This window comes from Oryctolagus cuniculus, chromosome 4, assembly GCF_051225735.1.
Source record: "Oryctolagus cuniculus isolate XC-2025 breed Fujian yellow rabbit chromosome 4, ASM5122573v1, whole genome shotgun sequence".
NCBI classification, from domain to species: domain Eukaryota; kingdom Metazoa; phylum Chordata; class Mammalia; order Lagomorpha; family Leporidae; genus Oryctolagus; species Oryctolagus cuniculus.
In genome coordinates, this window is record NC_142870.1 from 68,954,133 (window position 1) to 68,978,806 (window position 24,674).

Genomic DNA, 24,674 nt, shown 5'->3' on the forward strand with positions numbered 1-24,674 from the left:
GCAAGTTCCAGGTCTAATATACAGTACCGGTTGCACCTTCGGAAAATTACTTGATTTCTCTGGATTTTATTCATAACTGTGACCTCATAAGCTATTAATTAAAATGATATTATGAATCAATATATATGAGGACAGTGACATATTTGTGAAGCCAGACCAACCAAATACAGCAAAATCTAGTTATCTGTCAAAAAAAAAAAAACCATTTTGTCATAGAAGTAAAATTTTCTCTAGTGAAAAGCCAAAACACAAAACTAGCATTAAGTGAAAAAATTTGTTCACGAAGGGCAAGAGGAGGCTGGTGGGACAAGTTCAGAATTGGTTCGCTGAAGAGTCAAAATGGCAAGATAAAAGCCTTACTTTAAACTAAAGTTAATGCAAATTGCTTTTATGAAGCTGACTCTACTTATTCATTTAAGTGGCAAAGCTTTTCAAAGCAAGACGTAAAAGGTTATAGTTACAGTGCTGAGTGAAAAATCAAAGCAATAAAACAACTGTGTAGCCTTTTTGGAAAACCCAATTCTGAATATATTTTCCAATTTTTTACGGTTGACAGAATTTGTCTTTTATTCTAATCAGTGTCTTAAGTCAAAAAAAGTTTAATATACATACTCACAAACTAAATCATATGGTGACAAAAGATTTATCTTAGAAATTGTTCTGCTGGCTCCGCCTGTGGCACCGGCACCCCAGGTTCTAGTCCAGGTTGCTCCTCTTCCAGTCCAGCTCTCTGCTGTGGCCCAGGAAGGCAGTGGAGGATGGCCCAAATCCTTGGGCCCTGCACCCGCATGGGAGACGGGGAGGAAGCACCTGCCTCCTGGCTTCGGATCAGTGCAGCGCGCCAGCTATAGCGACCATTTTGGGGGGGGGTGGTGAACCAACGGAAGGAGGACCTTTCTCTCTCTAACTCTGCCTGTCAAAAAAATTAAAAAAAAAAAAGGTTGTTCTTCTACCTGCTACGGTTACTTTACTGCCTGTCCAGCCTTGGTTCTCCTAAACACACAGCCTAAGACAAATGCTTGCGTGCAGTTTATCTGGGAAATGATCCCAGGAGAACACAAGTGGTGAAATAAAGCAGAGGCAGGAAAGCCCATCAAGGATGCTTGATCTTGAGAGACTTTCTGAAGAGCCTTAGAAACGTGCTTCGGCTGTCTTTGAGGAGAGGGGACAGCCCATTCTTCTACCATGTTATAACTGCCTGAGTGCCAGGCATTCCTGCAGCTTGTCAAAAGCCCAGGGGCAGGAAGCGAGAGGCCCCTGGAGCAGAAGGCAAGTTCCGGCCCTACTTAACGGATTGCCAAAGAAGTGACTGAATAAGAAAGCCAAGAGGATTTGAAGTGACATACAGGAAGTTTACACTGCTCTTAAAAATGACCTCAGTGCCCTGATACCACCACAATAAAATTGGTACTCTGTGATGAACCTGATATCATTCCTAATCTCATTTACTAGGAAAGTTATGTGGCATATTGTACATTTCATTGCTCAAAGTTTAAGACATTGGATTTAAATTATGTTTGGAAGAAAAACTCATAGAAAACGCCATTCCTTATAAATACGTAAGTTACCATTTTGTGAAACCTTTTACTATTTTCCCAGAGTTGTAAGGGGTAGAGATGAAAAAAGAGAAAATAAAGATGTTTGCTCCAAAGACACATTAATGGAGTAAAAAAATGCCAACCTGATCCATACTTTATATTAGTCAACTTCCTTAACTTACTTAAACATTCTGGTTTTTCCAACAAGAGTTTCAACTATTAAAGTTTATAATTCTTTACACACATTTCAGGTGCAGAAACCTGCACTTAGGAAAACTACCTCGCCTCAGTGGAACCATGTGAAAATAGAAGCAGAAGCAAGCCTAGACTGTAACTCTCCTAAGTTAGAACATCTAGGAGCTGGCGCTGTAGCACAGCCTGCAACACTAGCATCTCATATGAGTGCCACTCCCTGCTAATGTGCTTGGGAAAGCAGCAACAGATGGCCCAAGTGCCACAACATGTGGGAGACCTGGATGGAGTCCCAGGCTCTTGGCTTTGGCTAGGCCCAGCCTTGGCCATTGCAGCCACCTGGGGAGTAAACCAATGGATGAAGGATCTCTGTTTCTGTCTCTCCCACTCTAACTCTGCCTTTCAAATAAATAATTTAAAAAAAATTGAATTGTATTGAACTTCACATGATTATTTAAAATACATAAGCTTTACCTTCAGAGCAATTATATGAGCAATGTACAAATATGGCATCAACATCAATTATTAATTTGTGTCAGCCACATTCCTGGGTCTATTTTGTGTCTCCAACTGTATTTTTTCATTTATTTTCTCACCTACTTTATTATCCCATTGTATTTAATATCTAACCATAAGCCACCTTATATCCTTTTTGGAAAACGTTACTTGGAATCAGTCATTGGCATCCAAATAAACACAATTAACAACAAGAAAATAACCTTTTAGAGAACTTCAAAAGCATTTTCTTACCTGCTCCTATGATAAGGTGAACAAATGAGAAATAACCATGACCAGTCCCCAGTACAAAACTTTTGAGAGTCCCTTTGAAGATCCTTTCTAATATAAGCCAGACACAAGCACAACCATCAGAAGCTACAGATTTTGGTACTTAGAGGTGGATGTACCTATGATGAAGCTGGTAAGGCTTTTTAGGTAGGCTTTTAGGGGCTTCCTTGCGATGCCCCATTTTCTTTATGGCACAAGAGTTTTTGCAAACTTAATTACTTGGGTATTAATTCCCTGAGAAATCATAAAACTATTGAATTTTTCAGTGACCTAACAGCCCCAGCCAAGCAATTACATCAGCTTTCAAAGGCCATCTATGGCAGATTTTTCATTTTAATACCTGACACTTAGGCAAAGTCAAATAAATACTTGATAAAGTGACACACAGCTACCATGTTTATTGAACTAAAGTGAACTCCTGTGCATATTGCACAAATGCATCTTCTCCCTGAGTGCCTCCAAGCAGTACTAAAAAATTTCAAGTTATACTAAAATAGCAGGATATTAAATGAGCTTTTTAATTGTTTAAAAGTCTCATGTATGAACATCTAAACCCCCATTAAAGCAAAAATATCATCAATGTCATCTGTCTCCTTAGTGGTTCCTGGTGCATTAGGTGTGTTTATTTGCATCTTTCTCCATGAATCCGTTTCCTGTTCACTGCTTCCCGTGAGGTTTTCATGAGTCTGTTTCCCTGTGGCTTGTAAGGCCGGATTTAAAACTCTGCTGCTCAAGGGTCGCACACTGTCAGGATCAGGGGAGAGTGCAGCGCTGCGAGCTGCATGGTGTGCCAGTCCCCGCTTGGCGCTGGCATCTGCAGCAGTCTTCTGAGTCCCTTGACTGAACTGCTGAATTTCCTTTAAAAGATCTGACTGCACCTTCCTCTGTGGTTTCCTTTGTCTTGGTAAAAGTGTATTCTGTGATCTCCTTTGTCTCGGATAATGCTTTGAAGTTTTGATACCCGAGCCACGAAGAAGGCAGTTGCAGATAGATGTTTTTATGCATTCGAGTTTCTTGGGCAAACTTCAAGGGACAGAGAAGGGAAAAATGTGCTCTTGTTAAAATGCAGAAAAACATTCCCAAGCACTAATAATGTACATTCCTTCTACCAGCTTCCAACAGAAAAGTGTACAATCCCAGAATCAATGAAAAGGAAATAGAAGTTTCAACCCAAATCTGCATTTTCACAGCATAACTTCCCTCTAACTCAGGTTGCAGGTAGATGTGTCTGGCTGTCAAAGTAAACTTCTACAACTGCTTGGCAAAGCAGCTGAATAACAAAGGAAATACCACCACACATGAGTGCCAAAGAGTCTCCCTCACAGCTGCTCATCTGTTCACAATGTAACAGGAGTGGAGATGGAAAATGTCCCAAGTGAAAAACTCTGCCCCTCCATATTCACTCTATATCTGAATAAGCAGTTTCATGTCATGGTAGGAAACGAACAAAGAATCTGAATACAGGCGAAGAGGGGGTTTTATATAAAAGAGTGAGAAAACAGGTTTCTGGCACAGATGAACTGAAAGCCTGAACTACCCTAACTGTGCTTCTATTATGCCATCTTCCGGTCTGGAAACTGAGAACTCCAAACAGCTTCCGAGTCGAGCGCACCTAGCACAGAGTTCATGAGTGCCTTGCTGAACTGCGCAGCTTTTAAAAGATCAGCACAGGTCTATTCTCGCTACCCCAGAAGCCTCCCCACTTCCTTTTGAAACATAGAGAACTTTGAGAAAGCCCATGATAATGAAGTAATTCCTGATCTTTGGTTTCAAACCATTTTCTCATCTTACTGTAAGTGGTGACTTTTCAAGTGGGGAGGTAGATAAACCTCCAAGTTGAAAGAAAATGAATTTATAAAAAGAATCAGAAAACCTGAATTGAGATCTAGATCTCTAGTTCTAATCCTTCATTTCCACATATATGTAACAGGAAAAATACTGTCTACCTCAGAGAATTATGAAGGACATTAAATAAATGGTAAAATGTACTACAAATAAAACGTATTAATGAAGCAGCACTATATTTTAGGTAGTACAGAATAATGGTTTCGTCAATAAACACAAGTTTGTTACCCGTCTCATTAACTTTTGATCTAAAACCCAGTCTCGACCAAAACAACTCTGTCTTGGGCTGTTTCCAACAGAACGGATCCCTTTGGATATGTACAGGCCTTTTGGGGTACCTAATGTAAAAACCTCCCCAGCAATTCATCCCTTTGGAAGACAAGGGTTCTTCAAGAAGTCTGTGGAAAATGGAACTAAAAGATAAGTTTCTTTTAGTGGAAAAAACTGTGAAGTCCATACATACAGAGGGTATTCCAAAGTTCATGGAAAACCCATATTATGAAAAATCTACACACATACTTAAAAAATTTAGGGTACCAAAATAAACTTATCTTTTAATTCCATTTTTCTGCAAGCTTTTCATGGTATCCTCATATTCAACAATGTCTCTTGTGGTTTTTATTCAAAACTTGTTATATACCAAATACATTTTCCACAATTTTTAGAATAAAATATAACAAGTTTTAGACAGCTGAAGTGGTTTCTTCCACAGGACTCATTATGAAGCTCTGAATAGGTCCTTCTTTAACTACAGATAAGACATTATATGGCATGCACAGAATATTTCTTGAAGGATATATTTTAAAAAACTAGAGTAACTGCATGTATGAAGAGAAACTAAGGACCTTCATACCCCTTTGTGACTGAAATTGTCACCACCGGCATTGGTTTTTTTTTTTTTTTCCCCAATAAAATATAAAGCCCTGAGTGGGACTTCCTGTATGCTTCAAGAATTCAGACATGCACAGGCCAGCTCTGGTGCACACTGCCTCTGCCTGGACCAGCAGTCTGGTAAGGGCCTGGTGGGAGACAAGCAGCTTCTGCCCTGCTCTCAGACTCCTCCACAGCGGTCTTCAGACGGCTGCCCGCCCACCAGAGCAGGAGCTCCCTAAGGACTCTGTCCGATGCAGCTGTACCCACAGGCTGAGCACACCAGTCACTGAATGCTTTCCTGATGAAAGCAGCAAGAAATGAATGCTGGACATCCCACTTTAAAGTGCAGTGACTTGCATGGAAGCACTTTCACCCTGCCCAGCAACAGGAGAGGAGTTTTTGCAGTAGACTCACCTGTAGCCTTGGGCTTCCACATGTTTGAGCCGGTTACTTTTAAGAAGTTTGCTACCCAGAAAGGTGGCCTGAGCCCTGAGCTTTTTGCTCTTGCACCATATAATTGCTATTTGAATCTCTTCAGAAAGTTGTACGAAAGTCTCGGCTTCTCGGAATCTCTGCACAAAACTTTTGACACAAGGAGTTGCTCTCACTCTCTGAGAAGAACGTTTGGTTGTCTTTAGTTTGGATTGAGAACACTGGAATGCAAAGCTGTTCTGAAATGTTAAAGGTAGGGAAAATATTGAATAAGTTATGTTACTGACTTACAGATATATGACAAGAGAAAAAACCAGTCACAGTCAAACCTTAAAGTCTTTCTTTAAAAGAAGGAATTTTAGGTTTTGTTCACTGAGTTTTCCTTTTATCTTAAAAAACTTAACTTTTTAACCACTGCTAATACAAGTAGATAGTTTTTTTTCCTTCTGTACTAACACAAGTCCATCTGCAGTTGAATCAGAAGTAATCCAAGATACATACCTATTTATCATACACACAAAAATAAAATTCCACATGATTGAATACTGGCAAAAGCCTAATGGAGGGGGAAAATTGCTGATGGGGCTTCTCAACTATATCACTGGACCACCACAACCTGTTTTCCACTTATTTCCATTCCACGAATACCCTCCTCAATGATGGGTCATTAATGTTACTGCAAACACCTGAGGACAGGGAGCATGTGAGGCCTCACCCAGCAACCAGCACACTACTCCCATTAATCAGTTAACAAACGTACATTAAAACAAACTGAACAACATTTCTAATTCCCCTCCAACTACCTTCTGGCAAGGGTCCTTTGTTTCTTTAACTCCTTTCTATAGGATGTAAAGTCTGAATTTTGCTAGCTTTTACAGTATCTTTATGAAAATATGCCACCTGCCAGGTCTGCTTCTATCCTTCATTCACTCTGCTCACCTACTTCTAAATTTCCCACACTTAAAGAGGAGTTTGAAAAAGTAGAAAACAGAAGAAGCAGCTATTGGTAGTTTATGTCTGGTGATGTAAGAAGTCTGCAGTGGGGGCCGGTGCTGTAGCACAGTAGGTTAAGCCCTGGCCTGCAGCGCCGGCATCTCACATGGACCCCAGTTTGAGTCCCAGCTGCTACACTTCTGATCCAGCTCCCTACTAATGCGCCTGGGAGAGCAGCAGAGGATGGCCCAAGTCTTTGGGCCCCTGCACCCATGTGGGAGACACAGAAGAAGCTTCTGGCTTCGGATCAGCTCAGCTGCAGCTGTTCAGGGAGTGAGCCAGCAGATGGAAGACTTATCTCTCTGTCTCTACCTCTCTCTGTAACTCTGTCTTTCAAATAAGTAAACTAAATCATTTAAAAAGAAGAAGAAGAAGAAGTTTGCAGTTAAGACACTGCTTGGGATGCCATGTGCCAAATTGCAGGGCCTGGCTTTGAGTCCCAGTTCCACTTCTGATTCCAGTTTCTGGCTAATGCACACCATGGGAGGAGGCGGCAGGTGATGGCTCAAGTACTTGGGTCCCTGACAGCCATCTGGGGGACCCAGGCTGAGTTCCAGGCTCCTGGCTTCAGCCTGGCCCAGTCTCAGTTTGGCAGGCATGTGGGGAATGAAACAGTAGATGGAAGATACCTGTCTGTCTCTGTCTCTCTTCCTCTCTGCCTTTTAAATGCAATGAAACTAAATAAATGAATTTTAAAAGGTATTTTAACAATGAGCTTATCAAAAAAAAAAAAGTCTCCTCTAAAAGCAAGCTGAGGGGGCGGACACTGTGACACAGCACATTAAGCCACTACCTGAGACGCCCACATCCCATATCAGAGTGCCAGTCTGTGTCCTAGATACCCCACTTCTGATGCAGAGCCCTACTCCTGTGCACCCTGGGAGGCACTGAACGAGGGCTCAAGCACTTGAGTCCCTGTCACCTGACTACATGGGAGATCCAAAAGGAGTTCCCGGCTCCTGACTTCAGCCTGGCCCGGCCACGGCTATTACAGCCATTTGGGAAGTGAACCAGGGGATAGAAGGTATCTCTCCCCAGAGCTCACCCTATAACTCTGCCTTTCAAATAAATAAATAAATCTTAAAAAAAAAAAAAAAAAAAAAAAAAAGCTGAGCATACTAGTGCTAATTACTAAAAGTATTCCAGTGATTCTTCTTGAGTAAGAGGGACACTGACCAATCTGCTTTAAATACAGCTCATTTACAAACAAGTGGATAGCTTGAAGGAGTTACAAAGAACCATAGTTCTGCTTGGGATGCAGAGTTGAAAAAACTATTCTTGGGACTGATGTCGGGATACAGAACAGAAACTATGAAACCAAACTGCCTGCACTGAATGCCCAGCTCTGCTCCTTTTTCATGGTGCAGCCCAGGCAAGTTTCTTGGCCTTTCTGTGCCTCCATTTCCCATCTGGAATATGAAAACAGTAGTAAGCGCACCTTTTTCATCATTCACGGGCCACACAAAATTATCAGTTTAGGGGCCAGTGTTGTAGTATAGTGGGTAAAGCTACTGCCTGCAGTGTTGGCATCCCATATGGGCACTGGTTTGAGTCCTGGCTGCTCCTCTTCCAATCCAGCTCTCTGCTAAGGCTTGGGAAAGCGATGGGAGATGGCCCAAGTCCTTGGGCCCCTGCACCCACATAGGAGACCTGAAAGAAGCTCCTGGCTCCTGGCTTTGGATTAGCCCAGCTCTGACTGTTGCAGCCAATCGGGGAGTGAACCAGAGGATGGAAAACCTCTCCCTCTCTCTCTGCCTCTGCCTTTCTGTAACTTTGCCTTTCAAATAAATAAATAAAATTTTCAGTTTAAACGTGCTATAGACTTACTGAATTTCAAGTCCCACAAGTGGTTGCCTTGGCAGGGCCAGAACAAATGATTTTGTAGGCCTTACACAGTTCATGAGCTGGACATTCCCCACCTCTGCTGGAATCTTATGGACTGCACAGAATACAAATACAGCTGGAGTCCTTGGAAAAGTAAAGACAGCAATCTGACTTACTAGAAATGCTGAATAAGTCTTAAATAGAAGAAATCACCCAGGAAAGAAAACAGAAGAAAGCTATTTTCCAAGACAGTGGGTAATAAATGCCAGAGTGACTGAGGGAAAGAAGGAGACACTGACATACTTATCTGTTAGGGCCAGAACAAACAGAATTTTCAGACTACTGACAAGGGGAGTCATGTCAGGGTTTAACCCTCAACAAAAAGAGAGGATCAGAAGCTTCAAGACAAATGATGAGGCAGGCAACAAACAATGATGACCAGAGCTAACAACATCAATCAAATGCTTACTATGCTTTAGATTGCCGAACACTGAACGTGCACTAAAACCAACACAACCTTATGAGTTACATACCAGTATTATGAAATGGAGATATGGGCAGGTCAGGAAACACACAAGGCCACACAGCTAAAGCCAAAGCCAGGACTCAAACCTACTGTCTGCCAGCAAAGTTCACACTCTTAAGCTGCAGTACAATTCATACTTAGGATGGATTTTACTCATTTTAAAATTTTATGTAAACTCCTAAAACATTTCTGAAGACATCCTATTAATTGAATTCACTGCAAGCATTAAAAAAAAATCCCCAGCCTCTACTCAGAAGCCCACACTGGAAGTAAAAAGGTACTAAGCTTAGAGCTAGGGATAAAAAAGACAAGACTCCTGTCCTTAGTAAATAGAATCCTTTACAAATTATCAAAAACTAATCAACTGTATTAAATTAAGCCAGACAGACCTGGGTAGCTTTGTGTTTCAGCTGTTTGCAGAAACTTCTCACATCAAAATCTGATGACTGCTCTGTGGAGATGGAAAAATCAGACACAAAACCTTAGTCATACACTTTCAGATTTATAACACATTGTTAAGTGCATGACATTTCTTGTCAAATTGCTGCAAAAGAAATAAAAGCTTAAAAAAGAAAAGCAAAGAACTATGACACAATAACAAAAACAAATAACTCTAAGTGCTCGTTTAGAAAATGCAAGCATCCCATACCCCTATTTTTATTTTTTTAAGATTTATTTATTTGAAAGGCAGAGTTACAGAGAGGCAGAGGCAGAGAGAGAGTCTTCCATCTGCTGGTTCACTCCCCAGATGGCCACAATGGTCAGAGCTGTGCTGATCTGAAGCCAGAAGCCAGGAACTTCTTCTGGGTCTCCCACATGGGTGCAGGTGCCCAAGGACTTGGGCCATCTTCTAACGCTTTCCCAGGCCATAGTAGAGAGCTGGATTGGAAGTAGAGCAGCCAGGACTCAAGTCGGCACCCACATGAAATGCTGGCACTGCAGGCAGCGGCTTTACCCACTACGCCACAGCACTGGCCCCTACCATACCTCTCTAAAGATAATCCACAATCAGAGCCAGTAGTGTGGTGTGGCAGCTTAAGGTACCACTTGTGAGACTGTCATCCCATACAGTGCCAGTGCAAGTCCTGGCTCCTCTAATTCTGATCCAGCTCCCAGCTAATTTGCCTGAGAAGACAGCAGATGATGGCCCAAGTACTTCGGTTCCTGCTATCCATGAGGAAGACCCACAGAGAGCTCTGGGCTCCTGGCTTTGGCCTGGGCCAGCCCTAGCTATTACGGCCACTGGGGGAGTGAACCAGCAGATGGAATACCTGACCCTCCCTCTTACTTTATCATTCTGCCTTTCAAATAAATAAATAAATAAATCTTTTTTAAAAGCAAGGGATGGAAGATAATCAATATGGATTGAAATTAAGAAGGGAGATGTTTAATTTCTACACAATGCATGTTTTTTTTTTTCTTTTTTAAAGTAGAATATGTGCTACCTGCAAGCAAATTACCTTTGGAGACTCTGTTATTCTTCACCGGCTGCCCAAGATCCACATTATGCTGTGTATCAATCTTCATTTGTTTTGCTTTTTTGGAAATTTTATGTAAGGTTTCTTCACTAGAGCTTGGTGACTGCGCTTTTGTTAAAAACAGTCTATTCAGCAATTTAGTTACTCCTTTAGCTGCAAAAGCTGTAGGTATTTTTTTCTGAAAAATGTCAAAATATGGCTGTCCTAGAAATTCAGCAATATCAGAAGGAAAGGTAAAATCTTTGAAGTAAGGCATTGGTTGAATCCTGGAGATCTGCTGAAGCAATCCAAACAATGGTTCATATAAGGAAACCAACCTTTTTAAAACACCTTTGTAGAGAACCCTAGAGAAAGAAACAGGAGCTATGAATCACCCAGCATTAAAATACACAAGATTATTATGATTAACTGCATGATAAAAAGACAAAAATAAATGACTATCAAGCTCTTGCACCACAGATTTTTAAAAACCTACAATACGTACTTGCAAATAGCCAGCACAAACAGAAACGTCAAAATAGAAATGTTACTCAACAAATACAGTATTACATGAAGAGGCGTGTCAAAGGATGCACAGCAATATTCTAGGGTGGTGTTGTCTATACGGTGAGATTTTAGGCAAATTTCTTTTTCTTCATATTTTTCATTTTTAATATTCTAAATTAATCACATTATCATCAATAATTACAGTTATTTTCATTGCAGAAAATAGCAAAGTTTAGTATTTTTAAATGATCAGTGATTCAAACAGTTTTACTTCTAATTAAAAGTAAGCAAAATTTTAAAAAGCAAGAGGATAGCAAACATACTTAAAATATCAAAGCAAAGTTTTCAATCTTGGAAGGCAAAAGAATTTTCTACCCTTGTACTTTCTTCGTTTTCTTTTCATTTTCTCACATTCAAATTAGAGATCCTAATTGTCTGAAATAGCCACAACAGATCTCCTTATAAACAGAGACAGATTCCAAGTGTCACTATCCATCAGACCAGTTTCATGATATATACCAATACATGCAGTACAGTGTCTGTACAGTCTGCAGGTATTACCAGAGTTCTTTATAACAACCAAATATGCTTCAAAAAGTAAAGGTGCAGGGCCGGCACTGTAATGGGTAAAGCCACCACCTGCAGTGCTAGCATCCCATATGGGTGCCGGTTCGAGTCCTGGATGTTGCACTTCCAATACAGCTCCCTGCTACTGTGCCTGGGAAAGCAGCAGCAGATGGCCCAAGTACTTGGGTCCCTGCACCTACATGGGAGACCTGGAAGAAGCTCCTAGCTCTTGGCTTCAGATTAGCCCATCTCTGGCCATTGCAGCCATTTGGGGAGTAAACCAGCAGATTAAAGATCTTTCTCTCTCCCTCTCTATCTAACTCTGCCTTTTAAATAAATAAATAAATAAATCTAAAAAAAAAAAAAAAAAAAAAAAAGCAAAGGTGCTTCCAGCAGAAGAAATTAGTCTGGAGCACATGGGAATGTCAAAATTGTATTTGTCACTGCCATTGCAAATTAGAAACCAAAGGTCAGAAACAAACAAGGCTACACCAGCCCATCATTTTCAATAGCCTTTTACAATATGATTATCCCAACAATTTCTTTACTCCTAGTCCTAGAAATACATCGTTTAGTTGTTCTATGGGTTGATCTCGTGGCTTCAAATATGAAGCTTACATCTTTGATATTACTCTTATCACTCAGCTTCCCAATCTACCTCTGCCAAATAGAAAAGGAACTCACACACCCACTCTATCCCATGGGAAAACAAATATGAAACTACTAGTAAGAAACCTAGGCCGAGGTAGAGAGAGAAAAAAGCAATGAAGGAGTTCAGAGGTAGATACGTACCATAATCTGCTCACCAGCCCAACCATCACAAGGTTTAATATAATGAACTCTTCCAAACCTAAATGCTTCACAGTCAAGCTAGAGAATGTGTTAAGGTGGGAAAACAAAACCAAAGTAATTTGGATTTCACAGTTTTTTTTTTTTTTTTGAAACTATGAAAGAAGAAATATATTCCAAGTAATAAGAATCTTTTGGAAAGCATTAAAGCCTTAAAAAATGTTCTATTTAGCTCATGGAAACTTAAAAATATAGTAATATATACTCTGCTACAGTTGTGATTATTAAATTTAGTTTCTGAGGTTTAGTTTCAAAGATTAAAAAGTTCTAGCTGCCCATGTTCTTAGGATAAACATACTCGATAGAGACAGGCATTCTTGGCAATGGCCACATCAGGCAATTCCTGGGGAAAGGAGACCAAGAAGCAAAATTCTAAGAATTTCCACAGGCTAAACCTCCCGCAGAGCCCAAAAAGAAGTGATTTCATTAGATTCGAGGATACAGAAATGTCTTGCAGCAGCGGTCCAACAAGCGGAGCAATAACTTGCAGGCTCCCAAAACCTTCAGCAGCACCAGCTCCACCACCGGTTGGCTGGGGAGCACGCATGTTTTGGTAGTGACAGGCTGATTTTCACTTGACAAAAATAGAAAAATACATTACTTTCACTTTTAAACACAGCACATTTCTCAAGGGATGACTTACTTGAAGTTCAATTTCAAGTTGCCACATTCAGTAACAACCCACTGATGTTTCACTATAACCTACCATGACCCAGATTTCAATTTCATTCCAGTCTCTCCCACAGACCAGCACAGGGAGATTTACTACCACAAACCCTAGGTGCCCTATATAAATATAAAATATGTACAGCTGAGGTATAATTGATTATACTCCAACAACATGTAGAGAAAAGTCCAAAAGCAGGTCACGAAAGTGTCAAATTTCCAGCCCACATCACAATGCACCTGGACCACTTACTTAGAGGAAAACGACTCAGACAAATCTTGAATAGAACCCTCCAAATTCATGTTTTTCAAACGTTTTAAACATTGTTCAACCTGAAAGACAAAGAGTAGCTCAAATTTATATATTTATCATGCAGATAGGGTCCCTTATATGACCAAGAAAACAAAAAGATCCAGATTTTCAAAGTATAGGGATACCTTAAATACTGCAGAGTAACTTTTTTGTGTATGTAAAGAAATTTCAAGCCAAAGCAATTGCTTCTGGTTATAAACCTGGAATTTATCCAGCCAAACAAATTTATCAAATCAGGCCATTAGTAAGTGTAAGATTATTTTCAAGATTATAATTTTGCTGAGGCAGTGCCATTTTTAAGAGTAAAACTATTAAAACAAGGTAGTAAATTATTAAATTCAGCAGTCTGTAAGTACCACAGAGATGAGAACAGTGGGTTAGTCGCTGGACAAATGTATACTGAACATCTATTACCTGTAAGGCAGACTGAGGAATAAAAAGGTATTTAAGACAATTCCCTATCTCTAGTTGGTAAAAATTAAGGAGTAAAAATAAAAGGATGTAGAAAACATTTAATACTAAAATAAAAATAGGTATATCTTATTTAAAATATAAAACTGTATTCCTCCTTCTGGGCTTCATAGCACTTATCACCATCTGACACATGATTAATTGTGTTTCTCTCCCAACAACATGCCTCACAAGGACCATATATTTTGTCCATTCTGTTCACCACCATTACCCAGTCCTTTGAACAGTGTCAAGAAGGCACTCAATAACATTTTAAATTTTTTGTTTTTTAAAAAATGTTAAAGGGGCCAGTGCCGTGGTGCACTAGGTTAATCCTCTGCCTGTGGCACCGGCATCCCATATGGACACCAGTTCTAGTCCCCCCAGTTGCTCCTCTTCCAGTCCAGCTCTCTGCTGTGGCCTGGGGAGGGCAGTGGAGGATGGCCCAAGTGTTTGGGCTCCTGCACCTGCATGGGAGACTGGGAAGAAGCACCTGGCTCCTGGCTTCGGATCGGTGCAGCTCCGACCATTGCGGCCATTTGGGAAGTGAACCAATGGAAGGAAGACCTTTCTCTCTGTATCTCTCTCTCACTGTCTGTAACTCTACCTGTCAAATAAAATAAATAAAATCTTAAAAAAAAGTCAGGACCAGCGCTATGGCACAGCGGGTTAACGCCCTGGCCTGAAGCGCCAGCATCCCATATGGGCTCCGGTTCTAGTCCTGGCTGCTCCACTTCCAATCCAGCTCTCTGCCATGGCCTGGGAGAACAGTAGAAGATGGCTCAAGTCCTTGGGCCCCTGCACCCACGTGGGAGACCCAGGGGAGGCTCCTGGTTCCTGGCTTCAGATCGGCACAGCTCTGGCCATTGCAGCCAATTGAGGAGTGAACCATTGCTGGAGGACCTCTCTCTCTCTCTCTGCCTCTCCTCTCTGTGTAACTCTGACTTTCAAGTAAATAAAAATAAATCTTAAAAAAAAATATCAACAGCCATACATTTGTACAAAATTTGAACAACTCTGTAGTCCTTAGACCACGAAGGGCATACACGCAACTGCATCAGACTGAAAAATGTAAAGATCTTGAGGGCCACAACAGTATCTTGCTGGAGCTACATCTACTATACAAAAAAGTGAATCCAAGTTCTGAACTCTAACTTAATAGCATAGTCCTTCAGAACAACAGAGACAACAATCCTGAAATTCCCTTATCTTTAAATTTTTAAGTCTGGACACCACCTTAGAGAGCTAGTGACAAACCAAGACAGTAAAGTACTTGGAAAACAGTAAGATAAGAAGTGAGACATTAAGAAGCAACTATTTTCTGTGCTCCATTTAGGGGAATGTTAGAGAAAGGATAATTCCAATACTGAACTTTTGATGGCAGAATAAAAAGTAAGTCTTACAGTACATAAAGCTGTCTGCAAACTGTAAAATGTGAAGCAGATACATGTAGAAATAGCGGTGGTAACATCAACTGCAGAAGCCACAGCTGCATAGGACATGCTCCGTTCCCTACCTAAGGAATCTCAGGGAACATAAAACATACCACAGAAATAACCATGCTACAGCACAGGCTCATTAAATGTTTTATGAAAAGTATAAACAAGAGGGCCAAAAACTGAGGACTTCAACTTCACTAATATTCAGAAAAATGCAACTTAAAATGGGATTACCATTCGACACACCTTGGAAATGTTACACCTTGGAAACAGCATTACTGTCAGGAAATGTAAAACGGGAGTTAGAGGAAGGCCCTCAAGAGGAGACATGGAGAGGCCGCGTAACTTGAATGTACAGGACTAGGTAGCCAGGAGTCTAAAGGGGAAGCCAACATGGTGAACCTTTAGACTCATCACAAATTCAGGCTGGCTGGAATGGAAGATATCTGAAGGTGAGAGGGAAATCCAAGTACAGAAGCCTGAAGAGGCCAGATCAAAGAAGATCTTGTAAGACAAGCTAAGGAGTTTGGTCTTTATGCAGAACACAGTAGAGAACCATTAAAAATCAAAGTTGTGTTTTAGGATAATCAACTGGGCTTTGCTGTAGAGAATATGCCGAGTGTAGGAAAGACTGGAGGAGGAAACCTCAGTTAGGATACTGAGACAACTATAAGCTGACAAGGTCTAAGAAAAGAATGGCAGCCAGAATGAAAGAAGGAACAGACGCAGAGAAAAGTCTGACCTCTCAATTAACCAGATGGGAGAGCTACATGAGAGGAAGAAACACAGACCACAGAGCATCAGATTTCTAACACTGGATGATTATTCACAACCTGAAGTCCATCAGCCAGAAAGCATGAGTCTGTAAGGCTGAAGACCGGGCTATATACGCACCAGCACCAAGGACAGTGCAGTTTAAGGTGGCTCTGTCATACAATAGGTAGCACTGGACTTCTGACCTGCAGCATTAATAAGGAAACAAATGAATGAGTATATAAGGAACCCAGATTAAGACACTCTACTCTGTGGTACTGTCCCTTGGCTAGAGAACCCAGTTTTACCATAAGCTCCAAAAATTACGTGAAACCACTTTACACCACAACTCACTGAAACTCCACCCATTCACTCCAACACACTACTGATTAGTTTATGCATAGTGCAACAATAGACTGTGACCTTGTTCAAAATTTTTATGATTTTTTTCAGGAAACTTTCATAATGTCTAACACTCTATATTGATCAAATCACTGTATCTTTGAACTGGGCAAAGGCACTGTTATTATAAATCACATATAATGAAGAACATGTTTACTTACCCACTAGAAACAAGACCTGCAAAGAATGAATCTAAACATCATTCTTTTCTAACAAAATTATTTTCGTAATGCTTTTAGGAAAAAAGACAGCCTGTATGTAACTGTAAGTCATCACACATAATTTACTGAGACTTCCGGAAATAACATCTGCATCAAGAAGCAGGCTGGATCTGAAACACAGGCTTGCTCCTCACCTGTTTGAGAGCTAGATGGGGTTTGTGACGGCCCATTCTGTTGTGATGGCTATAAAGGATTGCACATAACACATCTGCTTCAGCATCTAAGATTTGACTCCTTAGAGACAGTGTGACAAGACGGCATTCTCTGATGACAGCTCCGATGCAATGGTCTAAGACAAAGACATTTAACAACATTCAGTATGTATTTCTACATTACACGTATTATATAAAAATAACCAAAAGAAGCATCTCTCCGTATTTGCTTTAAAGGAATCAAGAACAAATTAATGTAATCAGCCTCAACTGTAAGAACACAATTCATGGTTCTAAGTACATGAGAAGTTGGACAATGGTGATAGATGGTATAAAGTTCAGAAATCACTAAGACATCAGTTAAACAAGAATGTTGATTATCACATTTTATCAGGACATTGCAGTCAGTCATTTGGTGTATTTACATATGTATCTTGAAGGTGGGACCCACAAGTATGCTTCTCTGAATCCGAGTCTTATTTTGCAATGCACATAAGCAAGACATAATAAATTCAGAGCCTGCAAAGTCAAAGGAACTGTAGTGTAGCAGGTTAAAGCCCCAGCCTGCACTGCCAGCATCCCACATGGGCAACAGTTAGAGTTCTGGCTGCTGCACTGCTGATCCAGTTCCCTACTAATGCACCTGGGAGAGCAGCAGAGGATGGCCCAACTCCTTGAGCCCCAACACCCACCTGGGAGACCTGGAAGAAGCTCCTGGCTCCTGGCTTTGGATTGGCTCAGCTCCAGCCATTGTGGCTATCTGGGGAGTAAACCAGTGGATGGAAGACCTCTCTCTCTGACTCTACCTCTTTCTGTAACACTTTCAAATAAATAAAAATAAATCTAAAAAAAAAGTCAAAAGAAACTGAATTTGTATGCCACTTGAAGAATTCACAATTGTGGACCAGCACTGTAGCAAGCACTGTAGCACAGTGGGGCAAGCTGCCACCTATGACTGGCTCTGGCAGTCCATGTGGGTGCAGGCTGGAGTCCCAGCTGCTTTCTTTCCAATCCAGCTCTCTGCAAATGTGCCTGGGATAGCAGAGAAAGATGGCCCAAGCACTTGGGTCCCTGCCATCCATATGGGAGACTGGGATGGAGTTTCAGGCTCCTGGCTTTAGCCTGGCCCAACCACAGCCATCACAGCCATTTGGGGAGTAAACCAGCAGATGGGAGATCTCTCTCTCCAAAACTCTGCCTTTCAAATAAATAAAATAAATATTTAAAAAAATACACAGTTGGCCCTTTGTATCCATTGGTTCTGCATCTGTGGATTCAACTAACCATGGATTGAAAATATTTGGGAAAAAAATGCCATCTGTACTAAATAGGTATATACTTTTTCTAGTCATTATTCCCTAAACAATACAGTATAACAACTATTTGCATAGCGTTTACATCCCATTAAGTATTGTAAGTAATCTAAAATTGACAAAACCACGGAGGAGAGGCAGGCATCTGGTTTAGTGGTTGGATCACCCTTGGGAAGCTCCAATCCCATATCAGATGGCCTGGTTTGAGTCCCAGTTCCCTGCTTGTCTTTCAGCTTCCTGCTAATGTGCACCAGGGAGGCAGGAGATGATGGCTCAAGTGCTGGCCCTGCCACTCATGTGGGAGACCTGGATGGAGTTCCCAGCTTTTTTTTTTTTTTTTTTTTTAAAGATTTTACTTATTTATTTGACAGAGTTACACAGAGAGAAGATGAGTCGGGGGTGGGGGGGGGGTCTTTCATCCGTTGGTTCACTCCTCAATTGGCAGCAATGGCCGGATTTGCGCCGATCCGAAGCCAGGAGCCAGGAGCTTCTTCCTGGTCTCCCACACAAGTGCAGAGGCCTAAGAACTTGGGCCACCTTTCACTGCTTTCCCAGGCCATAGCAGCGAGCTGGATCGGAAGAGGAGCAGCCAGGTCTCGAACTAGCGCCCATATGGGATGCCACCGCCACAGGGGGAGGATTAACCTACTGCACCATGGCGCTAGCCGATTCCCAGCTTCTTGCATCAGCCTGGCCCACCCCTGCCTGTTGTGGGTATGTAGGAAGTGAACCACTAGATGGAAGTTCTCTCTCTTACTGTCCCAACTACATGAAGAACTGGCTGCCTTGGGATGGGTTGGTGAATTGCCCATGCCTAATGGGAATCCTTACAGAATTTTTGGATAAAGGAAAAGGCAATTTAATTTGTAAGCTGCGTCGAGTGGACAGATAAAGGGACGCGATGATATGACAGGTTCTAAGTGTTTAAATTATGCTGTCTGAAGTGCATGGGCGATGCCCCATCTGCTGGGAGGTCGGGACACGGCGGATCCAGGCTTCTGGCGGCCTGAGAACATTGCGTTCCCACGCAGCACTTCTGGCGTTTCCCGTGTGAGCCTCTCTCCTCGGCGCAGGAGTTGGCCCTTGGCCTTTCATTGCTCGCGCGAAAGGGCTACGAAGCCACAGCCCCTAAAAGCGCCCTCAGCACACTCTCCCCAACTCCAGACCCGGCTCAGTCCCGGGCGCCCCGCGCCGCTTCCCAGAGTGCCACGGGCTCCGGAAGTCCCACCCCTGCCCCACGTGCGCCCGCCCCGGCTCCGCGGCCTCCTCCGGAAACGCCTGCCTTGCTGGCCCGGCGCCGCACTCACCCAGGTCCGCGCGGGGGTGCTGCACTGTCACCGTGCTGCGGCTCCCCGCTTTGGGGATCCTCACGCGGTTCCACGGCTCCTGGCCCGGCAGCATCGTAGCCATCTTGCGAGGTGGGGGAAAGGCCTGGGAAGGGCGAGGCTGGACCAGACCAAGTGGAGCCACTGCAGGAGGGGTGGATGAGACCAAGTCCGGGAGGAAGCGGGGGTAAGGGGCGGGGCCGGGGCGGGGCCAGGGGCTGGGAGCGAGGTCGCTTCCGGGAGTGGACGCGCTGGTCAGAAGCAGGGCGAGGAAGCCCGGGCCAAGTGCCGGAGGTAGGATGGACCCAAACAGCTTCCCGGCCCGCTTACTAAGCCCTGGCTGTGCATCGAAATCCCGGGGAAGACTTGAGAGACGGGGAGAAAACATCCCCGTACGACTCAGTCAAAATGGGCGCGCAGGGCACAACCAGGTTTGCAGCTGTGTGCTTTACATACATGGAAATTGAAGCCGAGATACACTCTCAATTTGGCCTCACGCAGTAGGGAAGAAAGAGATGAAATAAAGGTGCGTATACGTGTTGTGGCAGTTGCAATGAAGATGCGATGTACTCTGGATCAAGGGAGGCTTTGTCTTAACCTCGGGCAGCGCAAAACCGGGATCACACCAAAGAATCCCGGAGGTCGTCGGACTGTCCATCACCTCTGTCCTCTGTCAGTGTTCAAGGGGAGATGATATTCCAAGCGCTGCTGACCGTTCCTTTATTGTCTTTATTATTTATTTTGTTGGGAAGGCAGAGACTGTGTGTGCAATATCTTTCTAATAGTTCAAATATACTCCGCCACACTAATGCACCCTAAAGCACTTAACAGTGCCCAGTGTATTGAAATTAAAGATGCAAGTGGTAAGTTTGGGAGACAGCCTGCCAAAGTTCTAATTCTAGCTGCCCTGGATACTAGCCCTATGACCTCATGGGTCAAGTGAAGAAGATAATAATAATAACATTTACCTGATCCGATTGTAAGTTTCTTTAGACTACGTGGCATACAACATTTACTCTTAACCATGATTAATAATGTGGGTACTACTACTATTTAATGGAACCTTTCTGTGCTCTGTGCACCTCCGCACATAGTGCTTCCCCTACCTGGACCATGGGAATCCAGTCTCCCTGCCTCAGCTCCGGGGTCATTGCCTTCTGTGATTCTTCCTGAACACCCGTCCTTACTCCCTAACTTGATATAGAGACCCCTTGAGTGTATCAGCACAGTGCCCTAGGGGCTGTGTATTAATTCCCTGTTGCTGCATTACCATTGACATTACCACAAATGTAATGGCTCAAAACAACACAAAGCTATATTGGGCTTCTGGAAGTCGGAAGTCTGAAATCAGTGTCGTTGTACTAAAGTTAGCAGGGCTGGTTCCTTCTCAAGGATCCAAGGACGAGTTAGCTTCCTTGCCTCTTCCACCTTCTAGAGCCTGCCTTCATTCCTAGCTCGTGTCCCAATCCTGTGCCTTCAGTGTCAGTAGCACAGCATCGTCCAGTGTCCCCTCGCCTTCCTCTGCCTCACCCTCTCCTTGCCTCCCTCTAATCTTGATGTGAATGGAAGGGGAGAGGGAGTGGGAAAGGGGAGGGTTGCGGGTGGGAGGGACGTTATGGGGGGGAAGCCATTGTAATCCATAAGCTGTACTTTGGAAATTTATATTCATTAAATAAAAGTTAAAAAAATTTTAAAAATAAGATAAAATAAATTACACACTGAAAAAAAATACCCTGATGTGTACATTTGGCCCATGGAGTTACCAGAAGAATCTCTGTCTCAGAATCTAACTGCATCACATCTACAAAGGCCCTTCTGCATGTAAGGAAACAGTCACAGATTCCAGGGATTAGGATGTGGACATCTTTGGGGGAACCCTTATTCAACCTACCACAGCCCCACAGAACTTAACCCACCGTTAGATTGAACTGACTATATTGTACTTGTAAGTTTATCCAATGACGTGAAATACTGAAGGCAGTACTATCAGTATGCTCTACTGGCTGTTACATCTCACTGCTAAGCTCAGACCTCAAAAATGAGAGATTAGGTGATGCTCAAAATAGTTTTTCAACGATAAATAGGAATTTCCAAGCAGTTAAAAGAAAAAGGATATTCCTGATGGAGAGGCATTAAAGAGTATGGAGTGAAGAATCGCTGTGGGTAGGTGTTGTTGAAGCAAGATGTATGCAGCCAGACGAAGCTGGGAGCGCTGATGTCAGATCATGGCAGAATTTAAATTTTTACCCTGAAAGCTAGTGGTTCCCAAAACTGACTGGTTGTTGAAATTAGCTGTAGCTGCATAGCTTTTGAAAATAGATTGCAGGCCTGGCTTTGGAAATTCTTACTCATTACTTCTGTGTAGGGCTTTCATCTGTGTTTTGTAAAAGATCCTTGTGATAGTCTGGGTTGAAGTGCGCTCACTGTGCCTGATAAAGTAGTCACTCATTGAGTCTAAGGTAGTACAATTTTGGTGGCTTTGCATCAAAGGAGGAGCACTGGAGAAGAGGCGTGAGGAGAAAGAGCTGGAAGCAAGGAGACCAGATAGGAATTTATGATGAAAGCTGAGGCCAGAAGTAAAAGCCTGAGCCTTTAAGCATTGTTTCTGGAGAAAGAAAGTAGACTTTACTTAGACGTCTGCTATTTAGATATTTGAATGTCCAGAATGACTTCAGGATTTTTGCCTTGAGTTTGAGATGGGACATTCAGAGCAGCAGATTTAGATAGGCGGCAGGGATAATGAGATACACTGAATTTGAGATTTCCCATGGGCTACTCACAAGAAAACATCCAAATCACCAGGTGAATAAATGGGACCATAGCTCAAAGGTGATAGCAAAAGGAGGAATTAGAAACAGTGACTGCCGGATAATGTTTCTAGATGTTTACATGAGAAGGGAAGATGAGAGTTTATGTGGTGACAGATGCAGGATCAAGAAGGGTATTGTTTGGTTTTGCTATGGTTTGAAGGATGGTGACACAATCAGGATCCCAACAAACACCAATTGGACATATAAAGGGATTTATTGGGGGAAAATGGCGTATGCAATTGTAGGGGTTGAATAGGAAAGCCCAAAACCCATAGGGAAGACTGAAGGCTCAAGCAGGAGCTGAAATTGCAGTCCACATGTGGAACAATTTTTGATTATACATCCGGGTGGTTTTTTAAGCAGTTTAGAAACTGTACACTGTGATCTCATGAAAAAATCCACATCCACACAGCAAGGGAAAGGTCTGGATGAATTGAAAAATATTAACAGTGGCCATCTTTCCTCTTCTATGAACTTGGTTATATTTTTCTACAGAAAGAAGGATGAGGTTCCAGCATCGTGGCATAGTGGGTAAAGCCACCACTTGTGACACTGGCATCCCATATCGGCGCCGGTTCAAGTTCCAGCTCCACTTCCAATCCAGCTCCCTGTTAACATGCCTGGGAAAAGCAGCAGAAGAGGGCCCAAGTACTTGGGCTCCTGTACCCATGTGGGAGATCCAGATAAACCTCTTGGCTTCTGACTTCAGCCAGGCCTAGCCCTGGCCATTGCAGCCATCTGGAGAGTGAACCACCTTTGGAAGACCTCTCTGTAACTCTGAAATTAAATTAAAAAAAATCTTTTTTAAAAAAATGAGAGAGAAAGAAGAAAAATATTGTTACTGTTAGAAAAAGAAATTATTTTAATGCCAAAATACTGTGTACCAAAATCTTGAGAGGCATGTGTATATGTGTGTGTGCATGTTCACACATGCACATGTGTGCACATGAACCTATATATTCAGAGACATAAATTTTTGACCCATTTACCTATGGCCTTTCACCCCAGTCGGGGGCGGGGGGTGCTTCTGTTATTTGTTCTGTGATGCTGGAACTAGAACTCAGTAAGCTACATTGTCTTTGCCGGCTGGTAGTTTTACCAAAATTGGCCACCAGAGGGCGGTGGAAGGCAATTAGAAGAGAGAAGGTACTTTCGTGCTCTCTGATCCCTGGCAGTGTTGACCCGAAGAGTTCTTCAGTCCAAGTGATGACAGTTGATTCTGACTGTTTCTGACACACTCCCAGAACTATCCTCAGAGGTATGGTAGCTCCAGATGGTGCTGTCTCAGAGATCTGAGTCCCCATGGCCAGGTCCCTCTCTGCGGGTTTAAATTCTGGTAACTCCAAATTCTTGGCCAGCCCTGGTGGCTGCGATTGCTTCCAGGGGTTATTTTTGTGTTAGCCCAGTGTTTCATTTTTCCCCAATTCTTATATTCCTTTACCTTTCTCTGCTGAAATAGATGTAGTGTTCTGGCTTACTGATGGGCTCTGACATTATGCCACCAGAAGTGGTCCCAGAAAACAGCCCTTCAAAAATGATATACAGTAGTTTGGTGATTTCCTTAGCTTTGACCGCAGTAACGATCTCTTTATCAAGGGAAAGTGGGGTATGAGAAACCCATGGTTTGTGTTTAATTGCCCAAGGTGGATTGTGACGAGGCGCCCTCTGAAGTCCTTGGGGACCCTAGGAGGATTGCAGAGGCAGCGCTGCCTCTCAGAGCACTGGGTAGTCTACGGGAAATGACAAGCTCGGGTCTTCAGTTCTTAGCTCAAGTCACAGAGAATCAGGGAGCTTCTAGTAATCCTAAAAGAACTGTTTTTATCTTCAGGACTGACCTTGACCCAAATTTAATTATGTGGGTTGCTGAATTACAACCCGAATTATAAATTCGTAGACTCACAGTCTTATGTGAAAGAGTATTGACTAGTGAGAAGGACTCTGGGCCTTGTAATAGGAACCAGCCAATTGGGCTCTGGGAAAACTGGGACTGTGCAAGCAGCAGGCCTGCCCTCCTGTGTCTCAGGAGACTTGGGTGAAGGTCTTGCAACAACCTCACAAACCACCCCAACCACACTCATCACTTCTAAAGTTACAATCCCCAGCCTCTGGTTTGCCAGCTTTGGTTAACTTGCTGTGCTTTTCTCTTGATAATCTCTTGTTAAAGGGGTGTCAGCCATGAACCTTGCAATGGATAAGGAAATGATACTACTTTTTCTCCTCTACAATGTCCATGTGTCAGTTATCCATTGCTGGTGAGCAAGCAATAGCCTGGTAACCTAACAGTCATTTTAATACTCAGTGTCCTGGGGCCGGCGCTGTGGCACAGCAGGTTAACTCCTTGGCCTGAAGTGCCAGCATCCCATATGGATGCTAGTTATAGTCCCAGCTGCTCCACTTCCGATCCAGCTCTCTGCTATGGCCTAGGAAAGCAGTGGAAGATG

The 24,674-nt window shown here is 42.7% G+C and overlaps 1 protein-coding gene across 1 annotated transcript; it reads right to left on the bottom strand.

Moving 5' to 3' along the window:
• Nucleotides 1–2,891: 2,891 nt before the first annotated feature.
• RMP64 (ribonuclease MRP subunit p64) lies at nucleotides 2,892–24,674 on the bottom strand. The gene is made up of 9 exons (XM_002716700.6): nucleotides 19,406–24,674; nucleotides 16,768–16,922; nucleotides 13,309–13,388; nucleotides 12,832–12,963; nucleotides 12,333–12,410; nucleotides 10,470–10,831; nucleotides 9,399–9,460; nucleotides 5,649–5,905; nucleotides 2,892–3,539 (listed from the first exon to the last, which is right to left on the bottom strand). The coding sequence occupies exons 1-9, from the start codon at nucleotides 19,809–19,811 to the stop codon at nucleotides 3,065–3,067; spliced, it is 2,007 nt and encodes a 668-aa protein (XP_002716746.4). The 5' UTR covers nucleotides 19,812–24,674; the 3' UTR covers nucleotides 2,892–3,064.

Coding starts and splice junctions, on each gene's coding strand:
- RMP64 (XM_002716700.6), bottom strand. CDS start 19,811: ATGTTTTCTCCCCGTCTCTCAAGTCTTCCCCGGGATTTCGATGCACAG. Junction 13,389..16,767: donor CCCATCTAGCTCTCAAACAG/GTGAGGAGCAAG, acceptor TTTGTCTTTCAG/GTTGAACAATGTTTAAAACG. Junction 9,461..10,469: donor GAATAACAGAGTCTCCAAAG/GTAATTTGCTTG, acceptor CCATCTCCACAG/AGCAGTCATCAGATTTTGAT.